Below are 20,828 nucleotides of genomic sequence, written 5' to 3' on the forward strand. Positions count from 1 at the left end.
GTCTTTTATCGTTAAGATAATCTTTCAGATCTTGTTCTTTCAGAAAGTAAAGAAATGTAGTTTTAAATGAACATCCTATGATATGCAATACTTTGCAAAATTTTTAGGGAAAAATGGAGTATCTGGATCTCCCAGACAGCTTAAATTGGCCAGACTGAAATGTTGGATTTTGAGAGCTTAGCTTCGCTGCAAAAGAGACATTTAAGTGAGCTGTATTATAAACAGGATGTAGGACACTAGGTAATTCATTCTGTGATCGCTGAGAGAAGTTGCTCTGACTTCGGCAGATAATAACTATATTTTTGTTTTTATTTTTATTTTTAAATTGTTTTACTTGTGGTATGTATTAATAGATGCTTTTATTCTTTCTTTTTGTCAAGCTAAAGTACCATCCATGGAGATGTCTCGGTAAGATAACTTGCTTTTTGGTCACGGTGAAGTATTTCTGTTTTAAAGGCTGGAGGCCTTCCACCATACGTATATGGCTTATTACAGCACACACCTGCAAACAATGGATGGTTGTGCTTTGTGTACCACCTGCTAACACAACAACAGGATGAGGAAATAGTCTGGAAATAGTCTAGAAATAGAAAAACGCCAGCTAGGAGTCATACATATATGTGTAGATATGGAATTAAAAATTTTGAAGTCTTAAAAAAGAGTAATGCAAAGGTGTCCACTTTTGACCTTAAAGTCTGCGTGTGCTTTTCCTAAAGACAGAAGTAAATTTTCCATTAGTTTCAATAGTTAGGAAAGTGTGGTAGTCAGCACAGACAATTACTGATCTTCACATGTCATCATGTTGTTTTTATTGACTGGTTTGGATAATTACATCAGCTGTTATTCATTTGCTTTTCAGATCTGCCTTGGCTACAAACTCAACAAGTGAGAAACTCTCAAGACAGCATAATGATGGAGACTACTATTCTGGTAGGATATTTTGTTGTAAGACTGGGAGTGAGTGGGCCTAAATAAATTTTATTTAAAGTTTTGGACTTGCATGGCTGTGGTTTGGACAGGGCCCTGTTTCCTGAGAATCCAGAAGATTGCCAATAATATTCTGCTAAGTGTCTGCTATCATTTTGTCCTGCATGGCTTTTTATGAGTAAATCTTATACAAAGACTGGTTTACAAATCTGCTCAGGCACATCTACCAGGCAACAACTACAGATGGAAAGCTATGGCAAAAAAAGAATTATTTTCTCTTTTTGATAAGTTTTGCATAGCTGCAAGAAAATGAGTTCAGTGAGGAAATTTGAGTGTGGTTCCATAGTCTGACCACAATATAGCAATGTTAATTTGTCATTGCTGGTCACTTTCCAGGATGTCAGGGTGAATTAGAGCACCTGTTATGAACAAAGTTAGCCCTTGAGATTGTTCAGCTGATCATTTAAAAAGCCATACTCTTTCCACATGTGTTACATGACTGTCTTTTACATGTGAATGTAGAAGTAAAATTTCTCATGTAAATAAACATAATGACAAGAGGAATTGCAGTTGTGTAACTCATTCATTTGATTGGATAGAACAAATATTTGTTGGCTCAAATTTTGCTTGAATATTTTAGGATCAGGTTACATTGAAGATGGTGAAAATCACATGAAATCAGCAGATGAAAATAAAGGTAATTTCATACTTGAAGAATAGATTTAAAAAATATTTTATAATTGAAAGTTGTAGTGTTTCCTTATGGCAGCAATTGGGATTTGTTAAATCTAGTCTCTCCTCTTTTTCTCTGATAGTGGAGAAGACTCTTTTCTTTGCCAAATATAATTGTTTTTCCTTACGCACAAAATGACAATGACCAACCAGGCTATTGCAGATCTCTCCACCAGATGTAGAAGCCTTTTATTCATATGCTTCTAAAAATAACACTGTCTATACTGTATTTGTGTGGCAATAGCTTTTTGTTCATCAAATGAGAGAAAGGAGCTTGTGGTCATTGTGTGGAACTTAACCCATTGTAAGTCAAATTAGAGCTAGAGACATTCACAAGCAAAAAAAAAAAAAAAAGAAAGAAAAAGAAAAAAACAAAACAGACACCTGAAATGTGGGAACATAGGGCAGTATTGATCCACCAGAACCATTGCTGTTGTCATATCATTCAAACATTCCATCCTAAACACTTTTTTTTTTAATTTGTTTGGCTTTTTTTCCCCCCTTCTTCTATCACCATGCTATTGGAAGGCTCTGAAATTTTGCCATTTTTCTGTTCCAAAAAATTTTCATTTCCATATGACTCCAGTCTGGATTACTGCAATGGGCCTTCCCAGTTTTTGCAGAAATCCAGTAGAAATCCTTCTATACTTCAAGGAAACGAGAGCAGAAAAAACTAGTTATTTCTTGTCTCTTTTGTATCCAGCAAGCCAGTACTGCTCAGCCAGTGGATTTAACAAATCAACTGTCTAATCATTGTCAGACCTTTTGTAGGCATTGTGGCAGAGGTGCGTTTTGAGATGGTGGATGTGTGGCCATTGTAGATGTCTATGAAGAACTTAAACAGCAGCACGGAGGAAGTGCCGAAATTGCTTATTGGCAAGGCAGAAATTGAGAGTATGAGTGGTGATGAGGAAGGCCGTGAAAGACCTAAGTAACAGTTAAACATGAGGAAAACAGAGAATAGGAAACGTCACTCTGGGGCAGCCATGAAAAAGGAGGAAATTGTAATGGCAGGGAGAGAAAGAGAAGAGAGAAGACATCTAGCTGCAGCAGGGATAGGAGAAAATCTCAGACAATTTCCTGCTCCATTTGTGTTGTGATGCTTTTGAAAGTGTTAAGTGGAAAGTAAGAGGTTAGCTGCAATTCTTACATCACAGTTTCAGTAATCTGGTTTGATTTGGTCTACTGCCTTTCAGATAGAAATCAGCCTTAGGGATGAGTAAGACTTGCAGTTCTTTACACTCACATCTGCTGTAAGTAGGGCCTGATCCTGCACCTATGTCCGTTCATTTCAGTGGCAGCAGGATCAGGCCCACAGCTCAAGTGAAGCATGCAGTGCTACAAAGAAACATCTTCTTGATATTTTTGGGGCAGGACCTGACCTTGAGAGTGCTGAGGTGGAGTACACTGAAGTTGAAGTGTCAACGCTTGATCCCCATAGAGGTAAATAAGCTGTCTGGCCTCTACTGTTATGTTTTGGGAGTAACTCTGTGTTTGTTGCTACTCCCTGAGGCACTGGTCTGACATTGACATCTGTAAAAGTAAGAGCAGGTTGTGTTCTGTGTGCATGACAGCTTTGTGCCAATAGTGTTCCTTAATCTAGATGATGCTGTAACAACCATGTTCTTGTTCATTGCAACCCTTCTTCCTCAAGGATTCTCTCATTTAGTTGCCCATCCCATTCACATGAGGTCTGTGCAGAACTGGGCTTCCAGCTGGAGCTGTGGCTCTGAGAACAGTGCAGCCTACTGTGAGCCCTCATGTTAAAGAGTCCAAAATTTATTGAAGGCTGTTTGAGCTTAGCCACAGGATAGGTTAATGAAGAGGCATTTACACTTTGCTTTAACTTGATGAGAAGCAGACAGCAGACTGAGGAAGAAATGACAAATTTGCTTTTCCCTGGTAGGAAGGAACAATCTCTTATTTCAGAGACCAAAAGCATACTTGTTTAATTAGGAATACAGACATTTGGGCAAAGTGCTCACTGTTTGAGCTTGGCAGCAAGTCTCTCCTGGAGCAGCCCATTTTCCTGTTCATTTTCTGTTTTCTGACATGCTGGTGTCATTCATCACAGAGTTTCCCTGTATTCTGAGTATGGTGTTAATCCACTTCTGCTAAAACACTTAATTGCTTCAAACGTTTGATGCATATTGCACAGTATAGTGGTGTAGAATGGTAAAGATGTGCTTCCACATGACAGTTGAAATGAAAATTCCTATGTATTTGTTCTTCCTGCCACTGTTGCAAATAGCAATACTAATCATAGGAGCAGGAGAATCACATTTTGTTTGTTGAGAAGAATACTGCAGTAAATACAGCAGTATGTCAGCCATAGCCATAGCTTTTGGGTCACTTGGGATAATTGAACACCATCTCAGAACAAGTTTACAGAATTGTAGAAGGATGTACTTTTTATCTTTGACAGTAAAGGAATACAGCATATTAAGGCGGTGGTTCCACCCTGTTTTTCCAGCCTTGTCTACAGTAGCTGATCATTTATGAAATAATTTTTAACCAATCAAGAGCTTGGTATGTACAGTGGTTCTGCCATGAACAAAAAGCAGGACTTATTATGATGGTAATGATGGAGGTAAATGGAGGTAAACTTGCTAGCTGCAGTTTCACTGCTTTGCTTTGAAATTTCCATGTGGGAATAACCTAGTGCCTACTTTCTAAAGTAGAGGTGAAGAGGCTTCCTCAGGTATGGAACATGTAGCTGGAGTTACACAGGCCAGCTGTTCTTTGGGGCAGTTGGAGCTGATTGTTAATTTGGTATTTAAAAAGGTGGACATTCTTGAGAATGATTAAATTGAAAATGAATGCTTTTGGAGACTATGGGATGGACCAAAGCATTGTTGTATTTAAAAACAATATATAAAAATAGGCAAAATGATTCAGATCTTTTGTTATTAACATGAGCAAACACAAAGCCAATGCTAAAACATGGACAGGAAATATCCATAAAGTAAGAAGGGGGAAACTACTAACCATGGGTAACAACATGTTCCTCCTTTTTTTTTCTTTTGTAGCTGGTTAGTCATCTGTAGGGTGGGAACAAAATGTCAAATGATGCAAGTCATTTCTCCCAGCTCATAATTTCAGTGTTGAGACAACTTCTGGAAGATTAGCAAAGAAAACAAAATGGGCAGTGGCATTATATAAAAATTTAATGAAATGGATTAAAAAAAAAGAAAAGAAGCAAGCTGAGGAAATACCTCCTGCCATGTCTTCCACAGAGACAACAGGAGAAGGTTTAGGATTGTAGTCTGCTGAAAAAAAGTACGTTCCAAACAAAAGGAGCTAACTTGCATTAAAATTCTGAAAAGATTTCTTCTTGCTATACTGGAAGTTGTATTGATAATTTAACAATTGTCCAGAAGCATCTGATATGCACTTCACGATCTCCAGACTATTTTGCAAAGGAAGTTCATGCCAAAGCAGCAAGTATGGAAGCTGTGATTTTGCACTTGGTAAAGTGCCTGCTCCTACTATTGTTGAAATTAATAGTTGTTTTCCAGCTCAATTCTGTTGCAGTAGGTCCCAGCATTTAAAGGACACTTAATAGAATTAACAAAAATTAGTTTAGCTTTAGAAAATTAGAATGTGGTGCCAGAAACACTGAGATTCTTCAGAACAATGCAGAACAGTGGCTGTTCTGATTCTTAGTCTGTCTGCAGATCAACATGTCTGAATTCTTTAAATGTTTCTATAGCTAGTGGACAGAATTTGGTATCCAGAGAGCATATTTCTTCCAGTTTCCTAAAAACAAGGATCGGCCATTGAATCTATTTATTTCAAATAGAAAAACCTAACTTTTTGTTTTAGTGATGATGCAAAGACATTGGAAGTGATATTGGTGAAATTCAGAGGCTTACTAAGAGACTTAGTTCAACCAAAATTAATCAGTGTTCATAAAGTGCCTTGAGATCCTCAAACAGCAAGCTCATAGGCCCTACCTGCATGGGACTTTATGTCAACTAATGAAAGTCATTTTCTGTATTCATCGTTCGAGTGCATTTTGCTTTATTATTCACAGTTAGAACCATGCAAGAAATCAAGGAAATTGTTCTAATTTCCTAGTTGCCAGAACAGTGTTTATACTGGCTGTAGAGAAACTGACTTCTTCAGCTTTTAAGCCTTTGGCCAAGGTCTTTCCTCACTGGGGTAACTGTCCATAGTTATGCTGTTTGGTATCACATTTGATTTGTTGAGTAGGAGAAAAAGGAAGAGCTTTTTGCTTTCCAGCTTGTACAAAAGTAGAAGATTAGCTTTTTGTAAACCCAGCAGCCTGAAAAATGGATGGCCAAGGCTAACGTTACATTTAAATCCCAGTGATGTCCTTAGGGGCATTCAACTTCTGTTTGCATTTGTTATATTCTGTCATTTCCCAGGCTTTCTCAGCCTTCACTCCTCCTGATCTCAGTTCAGTAATGGGAGAGTTTTGCCTCATTGAGGAACTGAAAGGAGACACTTTCTGGTTAGTACCCAAATAGAGGCTGTGCACTGTGAAATCTGCTGATATTCTTCTGAGATATTTCACAAAGAGCAGCAATTTAAATTGTTATTGTGACTGTAAGATGTAATCAAGTCACTTACAAATTGGGGCTGCAGTTAGTCTTCAAATTAAAGATCTCTTCAGGTCTAGAATCCCTAAATCCTTCTAACAAATTGAAGAAGCAGCCTTCTAAATGATCTAGAGAAACTCTTCTCTGATGTTAGATGTTTCTGTAACATTTAAATAATGTCTCATTTGAGAAGATTATTAGAGTGTTAAATTTTAAAAGGTAAGGTCATATTTATTATTTTATATATAGAGGGAAATACATTTCCTTCTCAGAACTTTATAGACTGGGTTTGGGGGAGGGGGTTTTTGTACAGAATCCACAAGGTTAATTTCTGCTTATGTAACTACTTCCTCTGAAGGTAAAACAGTGTGTTCTGTTTGTTTAAGGAGCTTTTCATAAAGCAAACACAAAAAAGAAAAGAAAAGAAATTGATTCTGTGCCAATACATTTTCCAGCTCCTGTACAGAAGGGGACTGAAACAGTTTATAGTGAAATCAGAAAAGCTAATAATGGTAAGTAAGCTAGTGAAAAATTAAACACATAAAGGAAGTGTTTGTATAGAGATTAGGGTTAAATTTGTGACTGAGTAGTTTTGAGAGAAATGCTGTAAAGCCTGATCCAAGTCACACTGGAACACCCCAAATAGCAACTAAGGAATTGCAGGTGTTGATAAACTGTGTGACACATTCATATTTTCATATAAACCAATTATATTCAATGCAGTAAGATTAATATTTGTAACATCTGCTTCATCAGCCCACTAACACTGTGTTAACTGAGTGATTTGGCTCATGTCAGGTGTGGATCTGGGGCTGAACTTACCCTGCGAGGAATTAGGATCTTGTGTTGTGATTCAAATGCATCTCCAACAGCAAATCATAGAAATGCTTTAAGCATGAATAAAAATGTCTCAGATAGTATCTGCCCCTCTGCCCATCTCTTACTGTGGCAAAGATTTCAGGCATTGTATTACAGATGGGCATTAGCAGCATCCTATCAATTATTATCTATAAATGTTCTGGCAGCAATGAGTTCAGAGGCAATTAGTGAAATCTGATTCTTAATAGTTTGTCCAAAAGTAAATCAGAAAAGATTTTTTTTTCTTTTCGTCAAGATTTACATGTTTTAGGGCTATGAACTGTTCACTTTTTCTTCCCATCCATATTATTGACTGGTTTGTTGTGTGGCTTGTTTAAATGTTGATCTTTGTGGTTTTGTTTGCTATGTCTCTATTTTATAAGGCATTTACCACCCTCCTCCAACACAGTATTATGTTTCTAGGGAACTTTTCATTTGAGGGTCTCCAAGTACTTTACAAAACACTACTGGGTTTTTCCTTGTGATCCTTTTAAGTCAATTTTATCTTCATTTTACAGCTGAATAAACAGTGAGATTAGTTCACTTGTTTAAGGCAATGCACTCAGATAGTGACAACACTGGGAACTGAATTTCAGATTCCCAAACTCCTGGCTTGGTGCTGAGCCTTGAAGCTGTAGTAATTTATTTTTTTCTAATGGAAAGCAGATAATCCTTTACACCAAAGAACAGGCTTAGACACTTAATGCAGGTTTGCCTGGCAGCATCATGAGGAGAAAACAGCTGATTTCAGGCCCAGGTTCACTAATGGTCTGGAGAGTTTTCTAATGAGTGTAGGTTGGACTTGCAATGAGCTGCAGAAGCTGACTGCATCACCTCTCCCTTGCTTTCTGCTCAAGTATGAAGCTGAGTATCGTGTCTTCCACCATTCCTATTTTTGATAAAACAAGATGTTTTATACTGAAAGGATGTTTTATGAGTTGCTGTGTTAACAGATGGTACAGCAGAGCTGTAATTCAAAGCACTTAATAACAACTGTATCTGCTGTAAGGTGGGAACTGCAATAAAATGAGATCTGATTGGAAGACTGGTCTAAACTAGCCAAATATCAAGCAAACACCCCTTAATTTTGCTCTCCACCTGCTCTTTATGCACAACGTTCTACAGTTTCAGTTATTCTTGGAAACGTAGTAACAGTTTATTGTTTTAATCACGTCTGTTTTTCCTGACTGATGCACAGGAAAAGTGTTTGAAATAGATAAGCAGTACATCACATGGCTGTGCAGTAGCTTTGTTACAGTCTGCTGAAAGGTAACATTTATGTTGATTTTTGATCAAATTTGATTGCAAGGTAGCAAAGTAAAAATGCTGTGGAGGAAATGAATTTTCATAAGTACTTTAATGTGTTAATACAAGGATATTAGTGGCTAATTTTGAAAGATACTAAATATTACTAATGGTTGCAGAAGATGGCTTGCCTTTATAACCTTCACTAGTCTGGTTATTTTTTGAGGTTTCTGGGCAAATGCCTGACAATGCAGTCTGCTTCAGGAAGTTAATGGTTCAGACAAACTTGACCTCTGGGGAAATGACATGAACTGGGGAGTTGCTGTCAGCTACACTGTTTGACAGCATAACATCTAAGACCTACAAATATATTTTTATTATTGTTTGTAGGTTACTTTTGTAGTTTCAGGTCATTAAAATAGAATGGAGTGTTTCAAAAGCAATTTAGTCTTTTCAAGGAGTTGCCTGTGCATTTCAGATATCGTGTCCACTAGAGAGGAAGCTGAAGAAGTATCAGTAGTTGTTATGTCTGATTCAGTTTTCTGCGACTGAGCCAAAATATTTTTTCACTTCTTTTGTCTGGCTGTGCTCTCTGCTGTCCCCTGTAAGGCAGATGCCATGTCAGTAACCAGCTTCTCTTTTATTTTGAGTTCCACAGCTATTGCCTGTCCCTATCCTAAATCCATAGTGCACACCGTCTGACCTTTCCCAAGCACCAAGCCTTTTGGGATGTGTTGAGCATTTGCCATTATTCTTTTTCTTTTTGTTTTTCCAGTATCAATTGTTATCTCCTGTTACTATCATTTCAATGTCTGAATCATACAATGGTAATACTTCCTATCCTATCTGCTGCTCTGCTTTCCTCATTCTGTGTGCCAGGCATGAGGTGATGCTACTTGAAAAATGGACAGGAGTCTTAGAAACAAACTATCAAATGCACATTCAAAATCAAAGATCTGTGTAGGGTTAACTGTACTTAACCCCAATAACAGTAAGAAAAGCAAATTTTTTGTAACATTAAAGTCTAGTCAGGTGTATTTTGACCAAAAGTAAAAGAGCTGTGCTGTAGGTAAAAGAATGTCAGTTTCCTTAAATGGATGCTAGGTTTCCTTTGAAATAACGAGAGGTGTAGGGAGGATGCTTCTCATAGTAGTTTTGTCTTTGGAAGCAACTCAGACAGATGAAGTTGTCTTGGAACTGTTGGTGAAAGGTTGGTTTAAGTGAACTTTTTCTAGAGCAATAGGCTGCATATTTAGTATTTTACAGTAAATGCCAAAAGCTTCAAGCCTCAGCTCTAAATCAAATCCTATATCCAAATGGCAATGTGGGGAATGCTCACAATTAGTTCTAGTCAGGTCAGCAGCACTTTGGCCTACGAGTCCTTTGTGTCTATCAGGATAAGCCAATTTCCTTAAAATGCCGCTTTCTCTGGTTGCCCTGTGAGGAGGTCAAAGCATATTGGGAGTCTGGGGAATATCCAACCCAGTCCTGGAGCCGTTGCCTTTTGTTCAGAACAGAGATTGTCTGAGACATAAGCAAAACAGACAGTTGTCTAAGTCAACAGACTGCCGAGAGTGATAAAATGACTGTGGCCCTGCTGCCTGCTTTGCCTGTACTTGAGTCCCAGCGGACTAGGCTGGCAGCTGATGCTGTTCCTGAAGGAGGGGACAGGATGTGTCAGACGCTCAGCTCGGCTGGGAGGGTGGAGGCTCTTTAGATGCATGATTTACATTCATTACACCTTTCATCTTCCCAAGAGACAGTAGGGGCATGAAGTCCATGCATTTCTCTACTGGTTCTTTCTCTCCATTTTCCCCTTCCCTCAGCATTGATCCCAGTTCTTGGGGCAGCAGTTTTCAGCACGTTGCTGAGAAGATGGGCCCACCCTTTTTCACAGATCTCTTCTGAATTAATAATGTTCTTGCTCTGTTAGTGAACTCTGCCTTTGCTCTGCATCAGATCCAAAGCTCACAAAAGCCAGTGATAGTCTGCACACTGATTTTCGTGTACATGGGTCACAGAACTCTCAGTGGCTTATTGCAAGATAGCTGATCTCTGTTCATAGCTTCTCATCAGGAACGTGGAAATCTAGTGAACAGAATGCAGACCTTGACTTTGTGCTGTTAAGTCTGGAAGAAAGAACTGATCACTTATATGCAACAGCAGCGTCAAGACAGGAAATTCTAAGAATCCTATTGCCACCAACAAAGTACTATGAAAAAATAACTATATCCCAGTGGAAAGAGATATGAGAAATTTCCACTGCACAGAGTGCTTTGGAACAAACTATTAGAAATCAGTTCCAGCAATCAGGAAATCTGCTAAAATTCTTTCCTGCTTCTGAGGCTCAAGCATAATACCTCTCTGTTCAGCTAGAGGTTCCCACTGAATGCCTTTTCCAGCATAGAGAAAAGTCCATGGCTGAGAGGATTCATGATGGTTATTCAAACGACAGACATTATGAGCATCTGCTGGTTGCATTCAGCCTGAGATTGTGCAAGTGGTCTTTCCTTTCTCCAAAATAAAACTGTGTTTCTTTAGGTTTCAAGACATGTTCTAGAGCAAAGCCTCCATCTGAGACATTGATTTCAGAGCCAAGTGCTAGCTACACCTTCAGCCAAAAATTAGGCAAAGCCAGATGGATTCAGTAAGACAAAAATTTGCAGGGAGCTTCTCTGACCTTACTTGAACCTAAAAAGCAAAGCACAGTTGTGTACATGCTTCTGTGTAAGATCTATTCCCAAACTGCCTGCCAAGGTTCTGCGTTAGAAGTTAGTGCTCCAGTGAAAGACTTGGCAGAATGTAGCATGTGGTTGCTATTCAGCTTCTTCTGTTTATATTCTAGCATCTTAGCCTCTCAACGGTGTTGGAGGTGGGCTTGAGATAGTCTGTAAATTGCAACTACTTAGGGCTATCATCTCTTTTCCATAGAATTTAGCAATAAAGGGGAGCAGATGGGGGATGACAGTGTCTTAAAGATCTGCCATTAAAGTGCCCTTTCTGAAAGTGTGTTATTTGAATTTTAAAATCCATAAACTGAAAGTAACAAGAACTTAAATCCATCAGAAATCCTAAAAGCACCTGTACTTGGGAATGTTTTGGATGTCACCAGAACTGGATCTTCAGCTCATTTATTTCTGGTTCAGTTAACAAATATACAACTCCTTGTTTGCCCTGTTATGGAAAATTGACCGGTTTGTCTACATGGGATACAGCTGATCTCTATTTTCCTGTTTTTGGCAGTAGGGGAAGACAGGTATCATTTGAAAACCTTTGTTCTTTCATCACAATAAGATCAGATTGGTTTAAGTAAAATGCTCTTTGTATTTTTAACAGGAATGAAAAAATAACATTGTGAAAGGATTGCTGTAGAAAAGAACCAACATGAACACTATATCCCTTTTAGAGAATGTACACTGACATACCTGATCAGCACCTTGTAGAAATCACATGGCACTTTAGCAGCACTTCCAAAGGACGTGTGTGATGTTCTCCTGGTAGAGATATGGTCCTTAGCTAGAAAACTATTTTAGCTAGAAAACACTATTTTGAATCTAGGTGACAGGTTACAAGGCGAGGTATCTGTTATTGTGACCTGGAGTAGCAAACATCCCGTTGTTTGATGTTTGGAATTTACACAAAATTCCCCATTTCCTCCTTCCTGCAGGCACAATGCATTGTCACAGAGGCCTAAACTGCAACTTGTTAATACCTCACTTCATAAATCATTAGCATTTTTGTTCACCTCTGGCTGCTGTCAGGGCACAAAAAACTTCTATGTGTTTCTCACGTAAGTTTTTGTTTCTGATTACACCAACTGAAAATGGAGGGATTGGTTTTATACTGAAACTAAATTTCATGTGCTGTAGTCACCTGAGCTTCTAGGAATTTTGTTAGTCTGAACATTGTGGATAGAATTGTTTTGAAGAAAATTGACAGTGTACAGTAAAGCAATATTTGGATCTGTGTTTCTCTGCATTTCAGAAATTGCAGCCCAACTGTACACTGTGTTCACAGTGCTGTTTTCAGTGAAGACGAATCACATTCCTAATGAAATAAAAATGCTGATTGTAGAAACAGTGTGAGCCTAACTGCACACAGATTTATGTGAATGTAAATGTAAAGGAGACAGAAAGAGAAACCTGAGGTATTATAATTTGCAAAGTTAGATTCGCCTTTATTCAGTTACTTCATTCCTTATGCTGGCTGCCAAAGCAGTTTCCAGAAGACCTTTACAAAGGCCTACTTGCAGCCCTTATTTAATCATTTCAGAACAATTCTCAAACTTTAAACAAGTGTTCTGCCTGTAGGAGGATTGATTATATTATTTGCTATTTAAAAAATGCTTACTCAAAAGCATAGATTAAAAGACTATTCCATGTCAATAGAAAAAGTACTGAAAAGATTAACACAGAGCCCTAGCTCAAACCCTTTACTTTGAACATCAGATGACTTTTCTTATCACAACTTCTCCCTGCTGAATTTTACACACTTTCAAAAAAAACAGTCTTCAAGACTGAGCATCTGCTTTTGTAAGACGAGTGATATTTTAACAAACCATACAAAAGAGCACTTTCAACAAGACTCAAATTCCTTCTCTGAAAGAGGACTTATTTTCCTCGTGTCTCTCAATTGCTTTACTTCCAGAGGACAGGAAAATGTTTGTTTTAGTATATGAAGGCATTGTCTGAAGCTTCTGAATAGCTAAATCTGCTCTAAAAGTAAATGTAAAATCTAATTTTAAAGTTTACTGATCCTAAATGCAGAGCCTTCTGGCTCCCACGTTTTCATTGGAAATAAGCAGCTTTTTATTAACCAAATTTCAGGTATCTTTGTGTGATCTTATTTGGCTCTGAAAATAGTTTCCTATATCAGGTTTCTGCAATGTATTATTTTCCTGGCAAGGAGCTGGAAGAGGAAATACAATGCTCATGAGAACTTGCCTCTGAAAGGAAAACTCTTTTTTGTTCAGTAACAGCTTGTGCTCTCAGAAGAAACTTCTGCTGTAAGCCACTGTCAGGAAAGCTGTCAGACATACTGATAGACATGGCTTTGAGATGTCTGGTCCTATCCATGCACTTGAGCTGAGCTAGAGCTCAAATACTTTCTAGGGCCAGAGTTTGAACCTTAGTTGAAGGTAACAGTTCTGCATCGTTGCAAGACCAACAAAAGAAGTTGTTAAACAGAGCAGCCTATTTGCTGAAACACAGAACTGGTCACAATGTACCACTTTGTAATTTGTACACTGTGTTTTATTTTGTAGATTCTGTGGAAAACAGGCATTCTGTAAGTATGCATTTTTATGTAAGACAGTACAAACAGGGAATGGAATGAAATTATTGTGTATCTGGAGAGATAGTATTCAAGCATTTCTGTGTTTTGTTTATTTGTTGGTCAGGACCTCTACAGGACAGCAAACCCTTCAGAAATACTCATACTGGTCAGGCTGTATGTGGAAACCAGTGGAAAACAATATATTAAAAACAAAAAAAAAGACTAAATGCCTTGAATGAGCTGTTCCTCAGCTTTCAAGAAATCTGATGCAGAGACATACATTTCAGGAGTACTTTCATGAATGTTAGATAAGCTATTTAATCCAACCTCCAACCAGGCAGGCACGTTTTTATTCTGCCATCCACTTTGTGGCTTTGGAACTTAAAAAGAAAAAAGAAAGAGAGAGAAACTCATAAATAAGAATCACAATAGCACAGTCTACGTCAGCTTACGGCATCCATTTGAGTTTTGAAAGGCTCCATCAGTGCTCACATCCCCGTGGGATATAAGAGCAACCCATTGTATTATTTACAGATGCTGGCAGAGTGCTGGAGGTCACAGGTTGTGTTACAGTAAACAGACGTATATGAACAGGTCAGTTGGGTTTATAGTATCATTGTCTCTCTTAGTTTAAAGGTTTGTTTTTATTCTTTGCTCTCAATTTTCTAAAAATAGATCAAGCTGAACACTTCTCTGGGTTATACCACACATTCCTTGGAGAGTTACACAGAAGAAAGTTTGTTCCAGTCCTACACAGCAGGAAAAATAGTCAAGTGGCTGTGACAGATATCTGGTGTCAGCTCAGGGAGGAGCATTTATAAAGAATGTTGGAGAAAAGGCTAAAGTTTGATGAATATTTTGTGTTTTCTGTTCCTGTGGACAAATCTGAGTGAAAAAAAATCCCTCCACAAAAGTATGAGTCAGCTTCAGAGAAAATATGCTGACTACCCACATTTATCGCTTTAATTTTAATTGGGCTATTAAAACTTGCTAAACTGGGCAATCTGTGAAATAACATTAGATTCAAGGGAAAAAGTGTCAGCTGAGGGCAGTGTTTTCTTTGTGTTGTCTGCACAAATTCCTTTTAACAGCAGGAGAGCAATAAACTCAAATTCTCTGTAAAATCAATCTCCTTTTCAGAAACACCCCCGAGAAAATTCAGCTTAGAATGCTTCTACATCTTATGCAAGTTTTCCCAGAAACAGCCTTCCTCAATTCAAGCCTTGAAAATGTCCCTTTTTTAGATACTGCTCATATACTTAATGTGGTAACTCCTTTTTTGATGTAATAGTGCTTTAGAAGACATGGCAAAAACAGATCCACCAGCCTTTTAATTCTCCAGCTGAATCACCTGCAGTAGGATTGGATAGACATGTTTCTTTATAGAATTTCCAGGCAGCACAGATGAGTAGAGAAGAGGCAGGAAGCTACTAAGGGCCTTTATAGCATTATTTGGTTGCGACTGCTCTCCTTTGTAGCTCATTTTAACTTAATACATAATTCTGAGGTTTGGTCCAAATGAGGAATCGTTGGTCCTACTCATGAAAAGGAAAATGCTCCTCATAAAGAGATCAAGTGGCTTAAACTTCCTCCCCAGCTGTTCTACCTCTTCACAGCCAAACGAAGTATTTGGATGAGGTGAAGTTGCTTTTGCTTTGCTCTCATTTGTGAGAGAAGGGAGGCCTTCAGGCACTAGCCTGGTCAGCTGGCATCTTCATCACATGAAATGTCAGATGAATTGCTTAACTACAGTGACGTGTCAAAAAATTGCAGAATTTGACTCTCTCTAAGCAGTAATAGGTTTTCCAGAAGGGTCACAAAAGGCACAACAGACAGCAGTGTTTTGCTACAAGCTGTGCTTTCAGAGACAGGAGGACATGCTGTGTTTTTCTTCAGTAATTACAGTGCAGACTCAACATCAGATCCTGCTGTCCTTCTCACTCTAAAGTCAACAATGTGGGTTCCACTCCTCTGATAAACTCTCTTAGCTTACTCAGTTCTGTACTGATCTTCCAGTAGTCACAGGCAATACTGTGGAAAAAAGAGGATGAAGAAAATCATTTTAATAAGTGCTAGTCTTGTCCCCATCCCTTTGTCCCTATGTAGTTTCTGTCAAAATAAATATAATCTATCATAGAACTCTAGGAACTTGCTTTGAGCTCACACCTCAGTCAGCACTGCTTACTATGTGTTGCGTTACAGAGTCATTGCAAGTGTCTGTATTATGTCAGGAAAGATGATGCAGGATAGAAGCAATCAGTCCAAGTCTGCTTTATTTGAACTGTGTAACAGCTGAATTGCAGTACAGGTTCTCACTGGTTTTGAAGCCCAGGGTAACTTGAACCTGAATGTCTTGGACTTCTAGGACATTTAGAAATGAGACCAAAGTTTTTGGGGCGGGGGTTACTTCCCTCTTTCTCCTCTGTTTCAAGAATTTGTATCTTAAATGCCATCCATAGGAAGTATTTGCAAAAGAAATGAATTACTTAAAGAGGAACTGGGAGGAGGTTTCCTTCCTGAAATCAGAGCTGGCAATCTTTCTGAGTTATTTAACGGTCCCAGTTTCTGAAAACATATTGAAGGAAATATCTTAACAATGAGATAGCCACTTCGCCAAATACTAATTGGTATTGTGTCAGATTTACCTCACTGGTACATTCTGACTTCATATCTCCTCCTCCCCTATTGTGTCTTAGATGTTTGTGTGTTTGTTTGTTTGTTTGCTTCTGTCCTAGGAGTATATGAGGACTGGCAGCCCCAGTCAGAACATAACGTACTTTTAGCCACCTATTTGTGCAGCCTGGGAACGTACCCTGAGATGGAAACCTGTAAAATTTAGATCTATTTGCAGTAAATTGTTTTCAGCTACTTTCTCATCTCACTCAAGCTATTCCCAATGCATTTTGTAAAGAAACTGCTTCACAGTGCCAGCACAATATAAGCAGCTCTGAAGGGGGACCTGGCATATGTTTAAGTGTGCATGGTAACATGGCACAATAGCTCCAGACGGGAAATGAGGATGAAGGATGTGTCCATTTAAAATTAGGGGGGCATTTCAGGCAGTCAGGATATGAAAAACAAGGTGATACTCTGAAATAAACACTGCATTATAAACCAGGAATTCCTGCCTCTGACTCATGGGGCAAATCCTTTGGGGGTAAGTCCACAAAAGGAGTTAGGCGCCTCAGTGCTGACAGAATAAATCATTAATTTAGAGGCCACCACGTACTCTCTTAGCAGATATTTGTAGGAGGAAGACTTGCTTTGGCAACAGATGTCAGGAAAGACCTGATGGTTGTGAAGCCCCAGTGGACAGAATTATTTCTGTCATGCAGTGTAAAAACTACGAAATTTGGGATCTCCTTGACCTTTCCCTGTGGTGAGGACTCCTCATCTGCACCCTGCCTCTTGTGGTTCTGGTTTCTGTGTTCTGAATAGCTTGAAGCAGTAGGAACGTTGTCAAAAAGCTTACCAGTGCTTTGCTCACTGTTGATATGGTCAAACACTTTTTGGGAAAGCTTTTTCTCTTGTGAGGCTTTGGAGGGGGGCCTAATTGTGGTAAGTGGACATCTGCTAGTATAAAGGACTTTCAGACCATAAGAATCCAGGTTTTATTCATAAATGCACCGTTACAGATATTGCTCCTCAACAGTATTGTAGTCTAGTCTGTAATTGCTAACCAAAATCTCCTGCTGTCTTATCTCCATTTTTTATCTGATGAAGATAATGCTAATATTATCGGGGAACTGTATTTATTATTTCATTGTACCGTGCTCTAAGGAATATGCTGTTACATTATACTCATACCCGTTTTTTTCTTTTTTTTGGTCTTGTTGCCAACAGAGAATACAAGGGCATCCTGATGCTACTTAGAACAGCCATCTCAAAAATCAGCTGGGAGAAGAAAACAAGCCAAGATGGAAGATGTTGCAACTGTTTCAAAAGCTCTGCAGCACTTATCAGTTTGCCAGGCTCTTTTCAAAGTTTATTTCCTCAGGGAACAATAGAGATGTTCCTAACATGTATAATGGAAAAAATTACAAATAAAAATTCTCATAGGAAAGTGGCTCTGGAAACCACTGACCTAGGTTCCCATCTGTAATTTCTTCTGCTAATGCAATTTTGCTTTTCTAGCCCCTAATTTGCCATACTCTGAGGAAATAAAGGGAAAAACTACACCTGAGGAAATACATTTCTACAGTGCAGTAACTACTGTGATGCTAGTAGGATATAGAAATACCTAAGCTTGCTTTAAACTAGCTGACTTGGTTATCAGTAACATTGTACCATGGCAGAACATAGCTCAGCACAGCCAGGCCAGGCATGCATGTTCTTTGAAATGATCTTGCACCTTGTGCTGAACTCCCTGTGCTGCAGCAGCTGGACTGCTACCAGTCTTGGAGCCAGCTAATTTATGGCCCACTTGGATGCTACACTACAATGAGAGCCTAACGAAAGAGCAAGACCTGGGCTCTTTAAAACTTGAATAATTGTCAAGAGATTCAATACTTTACCAAGTGCTTCTGCCAGAAGAGGCACAAATATTCTTTATTCTTTGCTAAACTGCTTTTTCCTTCTGAAAGTTCTGATGCTTGTTGTTTAGTTCATTCTGATGATTCTTCAAGGAATTATTGCCAATCACAGTTATTTTGGAAGATGCAAAATATAGATCTTGAGTCAGTGGACATGCTGTACACAGGTCAGTGAGTTTGTACCTGAAAGTTCCGTATGTATAATGTTTATTCCTTTGATTTTAAGAGAGATCTGAAGTTATATTTGTGCCCAGTTTGTCCAGTATGGAGCTTCATACCTATTCCTTCTCTCTATGGTATGATAAGCCACTGTCACATGTCCAGTTCTGGACCTAGATCTAATCTCTCAAGTCTTTATTTATATCAGTTGCATTAGTTTAAAAGCAAAGCAAAAAGTACAATCCCTCACCCTTTAACTAGCTGGTCTCTGACACTGCAATTGCTCTCCTTTTCCTAGTGAAGATTAAATTACTGTAAGATCTGGGCCACAGGTAAGAAAGTTCTCACTTAGAAAATAGTGAAAGCGAGGGCATGGATTTGTACATACATATATAGTTACTTGCACCAGTGGTGCAAAACCAACAAGAAATACAAAAAAAAAAAAAAAAAAAAAAAAGTTTCATAATCTCATTCCAAATTTAAATTTTCAAGCTCCAACTACTGGCTAAAATCTCTAATTTATTGTTCCCTATGCAAATGCTTGTTGGTATCATAAACCTTTCACAATCATCTGACCTTATAACGCTCTTCTGTTGACAAATGTTCATTCTAGCAAGTGTCCATACAAATCTACTACTAAAGGGAATGTGAAAAGTATTTTAATAAAGAAAATTCTGAATTGAACTTTGCACTGAATCTTCCACATTCGTATTATTGACCACTTGAATGTCTGTAAAGCTTTTTCTTAGTGATGAATCCCATAGACTTCATAAATTTACACACAGAAGATGTCATCTCTGCAATAAGCAATTTGAGGCACTTAGATCTTAGTCTTAGTCTTGAATTAGTTTAGCAGCAGGCAAATACCTTAAATGGAGTTAAGAATGAGCATGGGAGTGTTCACATTTGTGTAAGTCATGTGTTAAATTACAAAGGTAAAAAAGTCCCTGACACAGCTGGCACAGAAAAGCACTGCTTTTGAGGAAGTTTCAGAACACCATCTGTGCATGGTGGAGCAGCAGTGGGACAATTTATTGATTTCAGATTGTCCCCTGGCTAATCATAACTTAAGCCTAAACTATTTTGGATTTAGCCTGTAACGAAACTTCCTTATTAGCTCTCCTGAAACATAACTGTTATATCAACTTCTCAGAGTGCCGTGCATTGCTTTGAGCACTTTTGTTTTGTTTTACAGATACACCAAAATAATTTAAAGTGTGAGACATTAGATCAGCAGACATCTCCAGTGAAGACAAGGTCAGTCAGCCCACGAGGTAAATGACCACACAAGGCATCCAAATGTCCTGTTATGAGCATGTCTTCTGGATGCCAAATTGTCTCATTAGAAACATCTGGGAAATAAGTCTTGAATCTGCTATTGAAACAGATTAAAGCCCAGATTAGAGTTCAAATATTACGTTATTGAAAAGCAACCAGAAAACCCTCCACATTTCTGCCTTGTAATCAAGTTGAGCTTAACAAACATACAATGAGGTGTGTTGTTAAATATTTACATCAGTTTGAGGCAGGAACAGGCATGGGTTTACAAGGTAGAGTAGAGGTGCGGTGACGGTGTTTGCTCTGCTGTGAGCACCAGGTGGTTCTCTTGTTTTTCCTAGGTGCACACAACAACGTGCAACCTTGTGTCCACTCCACTTAGATGGAGGCTGTGCTTGTGTGGTGGCATTCAAACTGTTGTGCACCTGCAGGCACCAATCCGGATGCACAATGGCGATTCATGTGAGACTGCAAGAGAAAGAACCTTGCAGAACAGGGCCCATGGGTGTTGTTTGTGAGAGGAGAAAGAGGCTTTTGTTTCAGACTCTCCCTCCATCTTAGGAGGGTTTGTTCTGATTCATGAAGAACAAGGACAACTGCTTTTTGCTTTGAATATTTGGGTACTGCTTTTTATACTTTTGTTCCTAAGACTGAAATTGTAATGATGGTGTTATCTTCCTTTATTGATACTTTTTGCAGTTTGTTAATGTTTCCTGGTTACCAGAACCAAGGGTACAGATATGAGACTTTCTCAACACTTGTTTTTAAATCTGAAAGCCCAGTCTAGTTGGGATTTTTCCAACTCGTTATCATTTTTATATCGTTTTTTTGGTAGCGAGTGCTTTCAGCGAGAATTCACGTTAAAAATCCTCTTGCCAGAAGAACTGAAGAAGGTTCTCAGGCCTTTGCAGCACACCTTTTGGAGCAGCAGGGCCACGTCCTGATGGAACTGAGCACATTTAGAAAGAGACCTGCCCATCCTACTGCTCTGCTCGATGAATTTTGTAGTATTTCTACTTTTGCAGAGCAGAGTCTTTGATACAGAAAAGCACTCAATCTTTGCCACTGTTAATTTTTCCACTTCCAGCAAACTAACAGCTACTTATTTTCTCGTCTGATGTAAGTGCATTCCTGCGTGACCTCGCGTGGAAAAAACGAGCTCTGATTCGTGCTGGGAGCCGCAGGGCCGGGCCGAGGGCCGCGCTGTGCTGAGCCGGCCGGGGCTGACCCCTGCTGGGGGAACCCGTGCAGCTGCGGC

At 38.8% G+C, this 20,828-nt stretch overlaps 1 protein-coding gene across 23 annotated transcripts in view; it reads left to right on the forward strand.

Annotated features, from left to right (window-relative positions):
* The window catches only part of PECAM1 (platelet and endothelial cell adhesion molecule 1), a 36,631-nt gene extending 16,944 nt beyond the window's left edge, over positions 1-19,687 (forward strand). For 2 of the 23 annotated variants that reach the window (XM_090121859.1, XM_090121860.1), the window contains exons 11-17: positions 381-408; positions 860-930; positions 1,568-1,624; positions 3,034-3,102; positions 6,611-6,736; positions 13,591-13,613; positions 14,136-14,491. In XM_090121859.1, the coding sequence (XP_089977985.1) occupies positions 381-408; positions 860-930; positions 1,568-1,624; positions 3,034-3,102; positions 6,611-6,736; positions 13,591-13,613; positions 14,136-14,177 (416 nt within the window). In that variant the 3' untranslated portion in view covers positions 14,178-14,491. Of the gene's footprint in view, positions 1-380; positions 409-859; positions 931-1,567; positions 1,625-2,954; positions 3,002-3,033; positions 3,103-6,610; positions 6,737-13,590; positions 13,614-14,135; positions 14,492-17,444 lie in introns of those variants that run through there. The other 21 variants (XM_090121855.1, XM_090121857.1, XM_031598786.2 and 18 more) reach the window with 21 other exon arrangements.
* The last annotated feature ends 1,141 nt before the right edge of the window (positions 19,688-20,828 follow it).

Source organism: Phasianus colchicus, chromosome 20, assembly GCF_987193195.1.
Source record: "Phasianus colchicus chromosome 20, bPhaCol1.hap1.1, whole genome shotgun sequence".
In the NCBI taxonomy this organism is placed as follows: domain Eukaryota; kingdom Metazoa; phylum Chordata; class Aves; order Galliformes; family Phasianidae; genus Phasianus; species Phasianus colchicus.